This window comes from Musca vetustissima, unplaced genomic scaffold, assembly GCF_032173495.1.
Source record: "Musca vetustissima isolate MV318-11 ecotype Yass unplaced genomic scaffold, APGP_CSIRO_Mvet_v1 utg484727, whole genome shotgun sequence".
Taxonomy (NCBI): Eukaryota; Metazoa; Arthropoda; class Insecta; order Diptera; family Muscidae; genus Musca; species Musca vetustissima.
Genome location: NW_026876821.1, coordinates 5,899 through 18,498, shown reverse-complemented (window position 1 = coordinate 18,498; position 12,600 = coordinate 5,899). Strand labels below are relative to the sequence as shown.

Sequence of the window (12,600 nt, the reverse complement as noted above, 5' to 3'; positions counted from 1 at the left end):
TACAATTTGTGTCACTTTACAATTTGTTTAAATGAATGTCGAAAAATCGAATTCAAAATAAAATATTTTATTGCTACTTTTTTTTAAATGTCTAATCAAAAAATTTTTTAATATCGATTTTATTATTTTTTGTTCAAAAATAAACGAGTTTGGCCAGTCCAAACATTTGTTTACCACATGTTTTAGATTCGAAGGAAAATCCTTTTCGTTTTCTTCTAAAATTGTCGCAAACACTTTATAATTATTTCCCAAAATCTTTCAAAGTGCTCGTTAAAACCCAACACATTACAAATTATGAACCGAAAGGAACACCAACAACAACAACAAAGAAACACTTGACAAGATCAATACACATATCGGTTTTGAGTGAGCACATGCGCAAACAGCTTAGCAGTCATTAAAAGTGTCCCTTGCCTCCTCTTGTGGTATGGGTCACACAGTGAGTGGCTGTGTGCGTGCGTGTGTTCGTGCGTTCAGCCAACCACTTGACTTTACGATTCATATGTTGGACGATCGAGAATTTTATTTATTTTTAATTTGTTTCTTTTCAAAAAAGGCGCACATAAAAATCATTGTACGGCCCTCAAGATGTTAAATGTCAGTTGACATTTTATGGTCTTTCGAAATCAATAAAATTAATATTCCCTTTTGATCGAACACAGATTACACAGAGTACGGCGGCCCAAAACTCGATTACAACACAACAGTCCGCCTCACATTTGCAACATTTGCAAGGTCCACTGGGGAGCTCTCAGACAGGCTCTCCATTAACAGCTAGTGGTTCCTCCTTACTTGCCTCATCCAGTCAATGTAGTCCTCTGGCATTGCCACCACAAACCCAACCGCTGCAGCCTACCATAACCTCCTTGGCCTCGCTCTCAAATTATCATCACGCTCACGCATCGCAACACCAGCATTCACCACACCACCATCAGCACCAACAACAACAACAGCAGCATCATCAGCAGCAACCACCTTCTTCAGCGTCATCACTAAGTGCGAGCAGCTGTAGCCTAACCGCCAATAATCTACCATCTCTTTCCAACGCCTCAGCCTCTCAATTTGCCCACACTGCAGGTAGCAGCAGTTTCTCAACATATCAGCAGCATAGCATAAATGCATCAGTGTCTGCTGCATCTACAACAACAAATGATAATTCCACCACGCTCTCATCGTCCAATTCCACCTCAGCATCAGTGAATGCGCTGAGCAGCAGTAGTAGTGGCATGTCACACTGGCTAAATACTGAACATCAGTCTGCCACACAACTGCCTTCCGTCAAGTCAGAGAGTCGCTCGCCCGGCATAACGAATTCGAATCCAACGACACAGCAGCATTTGCAGTCATCGTCGAACGCCACAGAAGTGACAGGTCTTAGCGGTCACTTGGAATCGGGTGCCAACAACGGAAATCATCCCAACTCCGTATCGAATCTTTACAGTTGTTCGGCTTCAGTGAACTCCTCGGCGGGTTTGGTTGGTCTCGATTCGCCCAGCAATACACTGAGTTCCTCGTCCATGGCTGCTGTAAATTCCACTGCAGCAGCTGCCGCAGCAGCCGTTGCCTACGACACCAAACACGATTACTACAATTATTACAACAGTATGCAACAATATACACCGCCATTCTATTCCACCTACGGCACTCCCTATACGACAGCGGCCAGAGCTGCACCAAAGATAGAACCATCATCGCCCTATCTAACATCGACATATGCCTCCAGCAATAATAACTCGGCACAGCTTTATCCCACAGCCTATGGCTATAATAATTTTGCCCAGTTCGGTTCGGCTGCCGCCCAACAGGATTACTCCTCGTACTATAACGATCAATATGGCAACTACTATAATCCCGCGAATTATTCCCCGTATGCTGTCAGTTCCCCAAGCTCCAGTGCCAGTCACGGTTTCCATGTGGCAGCCTCCAATCTTTCGGAAAGCCCCACCGACACTCACTCCACAACTCCAGTTTTGCACAACACCCATTCGCCGCATTCTCCTCTACCCATTTCGCCCAACAACAACATGGCTTCAACTGGCAACACTGCCTCGAGTAATGCAGCGACGTCATTGCCGAAAACTACACCCACTGGCAAGACTGGCCGATCTCGAGGACGTCGCCACCAGCAACCTAGTCCGACACGCAGCTGTACCTCCGACACACCAAACAGTGAAGCTGTTAAGCCCCCGGAGAGGGTGTTCATTTGGGATCTAGACGAGACCATTATCATCTTTCACACACTGTTGTCGGGTTCCTTTGCCAGCCGTTATACCAAAGATCACAGTGCCCTAATGACGATAGCCTTTCGCATGGAGGAGATGGTCTTCAATTTGGCCGACACCCATTTCTTTTTCAACGAAATCGAGGAATGTGACCAGGTCCACATCGATGATGTTTCATCGGACGACAATGGTCAAGATTTGAGTACATATAATTTTGCCACTGACGGTTTTCACACAGGAGCACCACCCGGTGCTCCACCGAACTTGTGTTTGCCCACTGGTGTAAGAGGCGGTGTCGATTGGATGCGCAAATTAGCTTTCAGATATAGGAAAATTAAGGAAATCTACAACACCTATAGGGGAAAGTAAGTAACCGAAATAATAATTTAACCGGGAATAAAACTAATTGCGCTTCTTTTTTCTTTTAGTGTTGGTGGTTTATTGGGACCTGCCAAAAGAGACGCTTGGTTACAAATCCGCCAGGATATTGAAATGGCTACCGACAATTGGGCCTCGTTGGCTACTAAATGTCTAAATATGATAGCTCAACGTGAAAACTGTGTTAATGTTCTGGTGACTTCAACTCAATTGGCACCAGCTTTGGCCAAAGTCCTGCTCTTTGGTCTTGGAGGCATCTTCAATATTGAAAATATTTACAGTGCCCACAAAATAGGTAAGTTTGTACGTTTGTAAAATAAGTTTGGCGAAATAATTTACTTATTTTTTGCTGTTCTTCCGTTCTTCGTTACAGGTCAGGAAACTTGTTATGAGCGTATTGTGACGCGTTTTGGACGCAAAAGTACATATGTAGTTGTGGGCGATGGTGCCGAAGAGGAATCAGCCGCCAAAGCCATGAACTTCCCATTTTGGCGGATATCATCGCATAGTGATATTAGAGCTTTGTACACTGCACTCGATATGGGTTTCTTATGAAAAACTTTACACGCATTCGCTGTGCTGGTTAGGGCAACATTGTAAATTATCAGAAAAGCAGAACAACAAATTAATGGCAAGAATGAAATCTTCTGAAAAACACGCACTAATTTTCAAAGACTTAAAAACAGAACAAAACAAAACAAAAAAACGAGACAAAAAACCTGTACAAAATTTACACTGACTTTTGAAAATGTAATAATTTTTATTTTTAATATAATTAAAAATTATTTATTAAAATGTCTATATAATCTAAGTTTGACATACACACACATGCATACATACGTAGAATATAAATAAAATTAAGCACAAAATAATGTAATTATTTTGTTTATAACACAACAACGTTGCACATATTATTTAAATGTATTATTAAATCAGTTTTTTTGTGTGTCATTACTGTATAATGTTTGTATATTATTTTCTTTATTAATAAAACTAATAAAGAAAATAATATACAAACACTTAATTTTAATTGTAATTCTAAAATAAGCAAAAGAGTTCAATAAAAGCAAGCACACATTTATATTGAATAAGTAGATGTATTTGTATCTGTACTTTGCATTAGTATTAAATGTTAGTGATTAGAAAAAAAACAAAATAACTGAGAATGTGTTGTATGACACGACGACGCCAACAACAACAAATAAATATTATTATTATAAATTATTTAGTTAAAAATGTATTATGCAAAACTATAAAATAAAAACAAAAAAAGGAACAATATTAAAAAAAAAAAAACAAAATAAAACACAAAAATAAAAAATCTTACAATTAATTTCAAAAAATCAAATAAAAACTTGCACTATTATAAAGAATGAAGTACATGTTTATTTATTAAAAATTTACGGAAAAACACAAATAAGGTGACACTACAGTGGCGAGCAAAAGTGTGCAAAGATTTGTAAAATTTCTACTAAAAAGGCTATGAAATTGTTCTAGCTACGATATTCCAACGAATGTTTATTCACTATTTGTTAGATTATACCATGGTGCAAAAAATAAATAAAATTTACAACTCGTGAACAACAGCAACAAATGGCGAGTAACATCGCAAATGTCAATTTATAATTAACCGCTATTTTTGATTATGTTTTGGTTTGATACCGACTTTGTGTGTATTTAAAAAGTTTTAGTAGAGTTTCCAAAATGTTAGTTCTGAATAATTTTGGGACAGTCAGCAGACAAATAATTAAATATTTACAAAGTAGTCCATAATGTCGTCCACATTGTTCGTATAAGTCGAAATATATTACCGAAATGTATCACATATGGTCCCTCAAGATTAACTGACGCAGATGCAGGACATATTGAATGTTCAACGAGGAATAGTGATACCAAAACCAAAATTATAAATCGACTCATACTAATATTTCATAATTTTTTTTCTGAATTTTAGGTGTTTTGTAAACTTTGCTATATCTCTTGCAAAATCCAACCTTTATTTTACCTTGTTAACACGAACTTGTAATTGCTTTTACGATAGGTGTTACAAATACGTACATACCTGCAAAAGAAAGAAAAAATTATATATTAGTGAATTGGAAAATATAAAATACGTATATTTTTATGTCAGTTTTTTCTCTTTCAAGTCGAGCTTAATGTTCGAAGTTTTTTGCGAAGAACCTACGCACCCATCATTATGCGACACGTTTCGCCGTAGTTTAAGCGGTTCATCAGGCATATTGGGCAATGTGGCTTTACAAAGGTCGTATGTTGATAATATGTATTTATAATTCAAATTTATCAATGTCCGACATTTGTCTTCACTCACCTATAAGGCTATACCTATATATCGACTTGAAAGAGAAAAAACTAACTTAAATATCATTCAAATGATCATAGCTTACAGGCAAAACTAAAATAGATAAATTATGTAAATATATATAAATTGAAATAAAACCTAGTTGGCTACATTTTTGTGTGAAGTTGACAATCATTGTACTCATTTTAAAGTCACATAGCTATACAATAATGTATATTCAAATTTCGAAAATTTTCAATGGGTTGCGAATTGAGCCAATCCATATATAGGATCAGGAACCCATTTTTTTTTTTTTTTTTGCAAAAAATAGATTTCACTCCATTTAAAATCCGGCTTACATGAAATTTAAATTTTAACATGAAATGACGATCAGTTTAACTGATGGAACTGGAGATTATAACGAAGGTAAAAATATGAGGAATTTAAAAATAAACATAAAAAATTTCTTAAATAATAAATAAATTTGATTTCCAAAACCTTGTGCCAAGCAGTGCCATGGTGTATTTTAATGGTTAGAGCACCAATCGAATTATAGGGGAGAGGGGAGCACCTTCTGAACGGGGGCACCTTTGAACAGCGCTCATAAAATCTTTTTCCGACCCGCTACGACATTTTTGTATATGACAATCTTGTTCTTTATCTGCGTAAACCACTTTGGCTAGCTTTTCCAGTTGTCGACAAATTGTACATGGGTAACCATGTTTTTGCAGTGTAATTGTAAACTTTTATTCTTTTGGTTGTAAGGGCGCAGGAAGAATTCTGTGAAGGTTTTCTTTCGTTAAACAAATTTTTTGCATTGATTTCAAACATAACTAATGTAATTGCTATCATATATATTTATTACGAAAAAAGTTATTATACATTTCCGTAAAATGATACGGGTGGGGCACCTTTGAACATGCCCATTAAATTCGAGTAAAAAGCGGAGTTTTTAACTTTTGGCTTCGATTTCTCAAAATTTCAAATGGAATAATAAGTCTACGAAATTAACTGTATTTTTCACCATATTAATTTTTGTTTTATGCAATATTATGTTTTAATAAATTTTGATCTGAACTTTTTAATTTTCGAAAATTTTTGTATATATTTTTTAATAAATAAATGCATTTCTGATATGTTTGAATAAAATAAAATACATACATTTTAACATAAACACTGCAAAAAACCAAGCCATTCAAAAATGTTAAGCCTTGTTCTTTAGTTTTACGTTTTTCTTTTAGAATCGTAATCAGCGTCCTCGAAACACGACATTTATTTATTTCATAAACCCACTGCTTTAATTATGGCCAAAAATGGGAACTTTGACTCGTAGTGCATTCGTTTAAATATTTCCCAGTTAGACAAAACCAGGGAAATTAGATCAATAATGATGGGATGGTATCCCATCAACAATAAAACAAAAAAATTAAAAGCCAAAAATAATAATTTATAGAAATTCCTGATATGTTTTTTAAACTTTTTTTAAACACTTTCAAAATAAACGACTCATATACGTCAAATTTTATATATGTTCACTTCCGCAAAAAAGTAAACCAAAGTCGAAGAATTTGTTTCTTTAATTATACTTAAATACGTAAAGTAAAGGCAAAAAATACAAAGAAAGACCACATTTGTCATTTTTTCTTCTTGTTCGTAGCATATATATTATTTTAATGACTAAAAATGCAGACACTGCAGAAATAAAAACTGCAAAATAAACAATGTCTCGCGAGTGACCGAGAAAAATCCTTCGCAAATAAAAGATATGTCATATTTTGAAATTTTGAAAATGCAAAAATAATGCCTGTAGGCCTATTCTGTAACTTTTTAACAACATTCGATATTGTTTATTTTACAACAATTTCATTTGTTTATTTTATTGTTTTTACAATAACAAAAGAAATTTAAACAATATCGAATGTTGTTAAGAGTTACAGAATAGGCCTACTGATATCTCTTATTCATGTAAAGGATATAAAAAGTTCAAAATATTCACACAATTCGCAGAGTTTTCCCATTATTAGTAGCGATGTCTAAAGTCATGTATATTTGAAGTAGTGTGAGTGACCGCTCTTTTGTGACTTTTATCTGAAAAGTTAAAAACTAGAGGCTCTCAATTTGTTTACCACTGATAGTACTCCTAAAGTTCTACAAAAAATATTAAGGGAGAATTGTAAAAAATGAAATTGTTTTCGATTTATTTAAGATTTAAAATTTGATTTTGCCTCTGAAAGTCGTGCGGATGTGCCCATATATTTGCCCATATATTTGCATTAGTATTAAATGTTAGTGATTAGAAAAAAAAAACAAAATAACTGAGAATGTGTTGTATGACACGACGACGCCAACAACAACAAATAAATATTATTATAATAAATTACTTAGTTAAAAATGTATTATGCAAAACTATAAAATAAAAAACGAACAATTTAAAAAAACAAAAATAATAAAAAACTCTTACAACTAATTTCAAAAAATCAAATAAAAACTTGCACTATTATAAAGAATGAAGTACGCGTTGATTTATTTATAATTTAAGATGTCACACAAGTGGACGAATACAAAGAAGGTGACACTACTTATCGTTTGACCACGAACTTTGTTTGATTTCGTTGTCAGATCGATATGTCCAATACCGTTCAAAACCTACAAAGTCACAGTTTGTTTATGCGCTGCGACTGGTGAGCGCTACTGTGAAATGATATCCAAAATTGGACTAGTCGCAAAAAAAATATATAGACCATACTATCGATTCAAATTAAGATTTCATGCATTTTCTCATTTCTTGTATTTTTTTCTTTTGAAAAAATCTATATCTCTTACAAAATCAGCCTTTATTTTACCTTGTTAACATCAAACCTGTAATTGTTTTTATTTACAAATACGTACATACCTGAAAAGAAAAAAAAAATATATATTAGTATATTGGAAAATATAAAATATGCATATTTTAAGTTAGTTTTTTTCTTATTTTTCAAGTCGAGCTTCATGTTCCAAGTATTGCAATGAAAATGAAGGCCAGGGAAAGAACCTACGCACCCATCATTATTCCACGCGTTTTGCCGTTGGTTAAGCGGTTCATCAGGTATATTGGGTGGCTATGTGGTTTTACAAAGGTCGCACGTTAATAACTTGTATTTATAATGCAGTTAATGTGAAGTTGCACCCGCGAATTAAATTCAAATTTATCGGTCTTCACTCAGTCCTTTTCATAGTTAGCTACGTTGCTAACTAGAAAGAGGGAATAAATGAACATGAACATACTAAGATTTGTTCTTCAAAGTCTACGCTCCGCCATGATGATGACATTCAAAATATGTAAAATTAATGGGGGCTCTTGGGAGAAAACTCATGTTATGATAGAACCGTGAAAATGCCGAGAAAGGTGTGAATGATTAAAATTCTCAAAATACATAATAGTGGGCCTGCGTTTTATGGGGCTATAACAAATTTGACAGCCAATGAGAAACATGTCCAAAATTTCCAAAATACTGACATGGGTCAATGGTATTCATTTCCAGTACAGAGATGTGGTTATAATGAGAACCCAAACTACAAAACTACAGCAAATTTCGATTGAAAAACGCGTCCAAAATCCCAAAAAATACTGAAGATTGGGGGTGTCGTTATATGGGGGCTACCCTGAAACTTGGGCCAATATTAACAACTTTTGGTACGGACTTGAGCTATGCCATGAGAACCCAAAATACTAAATTACAGCCGATTCGGCTGAAAAACATGTCCAAAACTACCAAGATACCGAATATTGGTAGTACCGTTATATGGGGGCTAAACCAAAACCTTGACAGATATTATATCCAATACCAAACAACCTAGCAATGTCTGTGCAAAATTTCAGAGCTCTATATTAAATATTATTATCTCTATCAGATTTCAACAGACAGACTGGCAGACTCTCATAGATCAACATAGCATTTTATTCTGATCAGGAATATACATATATACTCCATGGGGTCGCCGGCAAGTATTCCGAAGTGTTGCAAACGGAATGGCAAATTTAATATACATACGATGGAGGATTTAAAAAATAAAAATTATTTATAGCCATTCCCTGAGAGCAGAGAATGTTTTTAGCAGAGGTATGTGGTGACGCTAAATGAGTTAAAATGACGAAAAAGTTATTTTTTGTCTATGGTTTTAAAATTGCTATAAAGAGATTAAAACGTTTAATATTGTTCGCTCTGTTGTTATGACATCGTAACAACTCTGAATTTCCCAGGGGCATCAACAAAAAATTTAGATTAACAAGGAAGGACGGACATAATAATTTCAAAAAGGAAAAAAATCAAGAATATGTTTTTTCTGTTTCAGTCATTCCTCAAGTGAGAGAATAATTTTTATTACACTCTGAAGGCCTGACTAGTAGCTTTTCCCAAAAATATCCCACTGCATTTCACTCAAAAAATACATTTCTGTTATGACCTCTTGTACCCGTCGGTTTGGCCATCCGACAGCTCTTCGGAACTCAGGGAGGTCCTCAACCGCCAAAACCAACGCATGGTCTAACATCACATTTTTTTATAATCTTCTTTAGGACAAAAAAAAAAAAAAAAAAAAAAAAAAAAAACAAATAAACAAGTACACAAGAAGACAACAATTACAAGAAGAACATTCCAGGAGGTTTATAGGGTTCCTTGGTGTTCAGAACACCCACTCAGCCCACCCAACCTTGGCCCACTTCTTCCAATATTCATCCAGGTGGACCCCATTAACTCCCTTATCCTTACCCTTCCTTCACATGATCACTCCTTCCATGAAGTTAAAACTATTCCATGTTCATTGCTCTTACAGAGACTCACATAATGTTTATTAAAAAAAGATAATTTAGTCTACTACATAAAAACAAATTATTAAATAAAAATCGAAACTTCGTTACTAAACAAAAATTATTCACCTCACAAAATCTATAGGACAAAAATACCTTAGCTGGGGGGTTTTGTTATCGGGTATAAATTTTGAATCTAACTTTTCTTACGTTCGCCTACCTAATCGAGCTCAATTAAGTGGTTAATCTTCCTGAGACCATTCTCGTCTCGCACAAAATTCAATCAATTATGACCCCTATCACTATCTGTATCTAAAGTCCCTTACAATGGTCAGTACTTCAAAAATTAATTTAAAAAAAAGTTAATAATAAAAATAAGAACCAAATTATAAAATACTTAACACTAAGATTAGGAAATAATATAAAAATATAAGATTAGGAATATATATAAAAATAGGGGATGATAGATACCAAGCAACGGCTTTGATTGGCTTTAACATGGCGAAGCCCAGGCTTATCTTGGTCCCTCTTTCATCTCAATTGTGGACACTGACCTCCCCGCGGTGCCACCTGGGGAGCTATTCTCATCACCCGATGAAATAGTGAGCTAATATGTGCCGCGAGTTCACCCATAAGAACTATAAAAAATGGGTTGAGGCGTCGGGTTAGTTGCCCACTCTCGGAAAACCCAACCTACTATGAAAAAGCAAAGAAAAAGAAAACCAAACCCCCATAATGTTGACGACCCCCGCAAACGTATAAAGGACCACGATCTGCGAATCTGCACTTGGAATGTGCGCACGCTATACAGAACAGGGGCAGTGTTCGCTTTGGCGGATATACTTAAGAAGTACAAAGCCGATATTATTGCCTTACAGGAAATGCGATGGAAAGGGACAGGCGTAAGTAAATCAGACGATTACGCCCTGTATTATAGCTGCCATGAAACGAGACATGAATTTGGCTGCGGATTTATGGTTAACAGGAGAATAAAAGACCTTGTCTCCAGATTCACTCCAGTAGATGAGCGAATTGCTATAATCCGTATAAAAGCGAAGTTCTTTTACATCAGTCTAATTTGCGCCCATGCTCCGACCGAAGATAAAGATGAACAGACCAAAGATATATTTTATGAGCGCCTAGAAACAGCATATGACCGTTGCCCTGGCCATGACATTAAAATTCTGCTAGGAGATTTTAATGCAAAAATCGGAAGGGAAAATATCTTTGGCCCCACCGTCGGAAAATTCAGCCTTCATGAAGAAACTTCCGACAACGGCATGAGGTTGATTGACTTCGCGGCAGCAAAAAACATGGTAGTTAGCAGCACCAGATTCAAGCATCTCGATATACACAAGGCCACCTGGATTTCTCCTGATCAAGTAACGAGAAATCAAATTGATCATGTTGTGATAGACGGAAGGCATGCATCCAGTGTGTTAGACGTCCGATCGATCCGAGGAGCGAATATCGATTCGGACCATTACCTTGTGGCAGCCAAGGTACGCACCCGTCTAAATGTTGCAGCAAAGGTGCGATCTAATACAACACGGAAACTCGACGTCGAAAAGCTGCAAACACAACAGGTAGCCGAGGCCTACTCCGCTCAACTTACCCATCTGCTTGAAGAAAGCACTTCTTGTCCCGATAATAGTATAGAAACACAATGGCAAAGAATTGCCCACTCCCTACAAACTGCAGCAAAAAGAACAATTGGGTACCAAAAACCACCACCAAGAAACCCATGGTACGATCAGGAGTGTCGTAATGCTACTGATGTGAAAAACGCAGCGTATAGGGCAACCCTGCAGACAGTAGCAACACGTAACGTGATGGAGAATTATCGGGAGAAAAGGAGAGAGGAGAAACGTGTTTTCAGAAAAAAGAAGAAAGAACAAGAAAAACGTGAGCGTGAGCAAATCGAGATGTACAGGAGTCAGAATGAAGTCCGGAAATTTTACCAACGAGTAAAACACCAAACCGAAGGCTTTGGTGCAGGCACATCCTCCTGTAGAGATGAAGAAGGAAACCTGGTGACAGATACAGACAGCGTGTTGAGGATCTGGAAGGAGCATTTCGAAAAGCTACTAGTATCAAATAGTGGCGATGAAGAAGATACCCCAGAACCAATAGGAGATGATGGTATAGAGTGTATACCACCTAGCCAAGATGAGGTCATAAAAGCAATTAATCGGCTCAAGAACAACAAAGCAGCAGGAGCCGATGGGTTACCAGCCGAACTATTCAAGACTGGTGGCCAGATGCTGGTCAGGAGCATGCACCAGCTGATTAACACAATTTGGCTAGATGAATGCATGCCCAATGATTGGAACCTCAGCATCCTGTGTCCCGTGCACAAAAAAGGAGACAAGACGATATGTGCCAACTATAGAGGAATAAGTCTCCTTCCCATCGCATATAAAGTGCTATCCAGTGTGCTGTGTGAACGATTGAAGCCAATGGTCAATGACATCATCGGACCATACCAATGCGGCTTCAGACCTGGCAAATCGACCATTGACCAGATTTTCACTCTGCGCCAAATCCTGGAAAAGACCCACGAAAAACACATCGACACATATCACCTATTTGTCGACTATAAAGCCGCATTCGACAGCCCTATCCGTTCAGAGGTGTTTAAAGCCATGTTTGCGTTCGGCATTCCTGCAAAATTAATACGGCTATGCAGGATAACTTTAAGTGGCACAAGGTCAGCCGTTAAAGTAGGAAAGGACCTATCGGAGCCCTTCAATACCGAACGAGGATTCAGACAAGGTGACAGTTTGTCGTGTGATCTTTTTAACATCCTACTGGAAAAGGTCATACGAGACGCAAAGGTGAACAGAAATGGCACTCTGTACACCAAACAACACCAGTTACTCGCCTACGCCGATGACATCGATATAATGGGTCGA

The 12,600-nt window shown here is 36.6% G+C and overlaps 1 protein-coding gene across 1 annotated transcript; it reads left to right on the top strand.

Annotated features, from left to right (window-relative positions):
- Positions 1-588: 588 nt before the first annotated feature.
- Positions 589-3,207, top strand: LOC133321364 (developmental protein eyes absent-like). The gene is made up of 4 exons (XM_061530451.1): positions 589-597; positions 663-2,587; positions 2,651-2,895; positions 2,974-3,207. Exons 1-4 carry the CDS (start codon positions 589-591, stop codon positions 3,153-3,155), a joined length of 2,361 nt encoding a protein of 786 aa, XP_061386435.1. The 3' UTR covers positions 3,156-3,207.
- Positions 3,208-12,600: the final 9,393 nt, after the last annotated feature.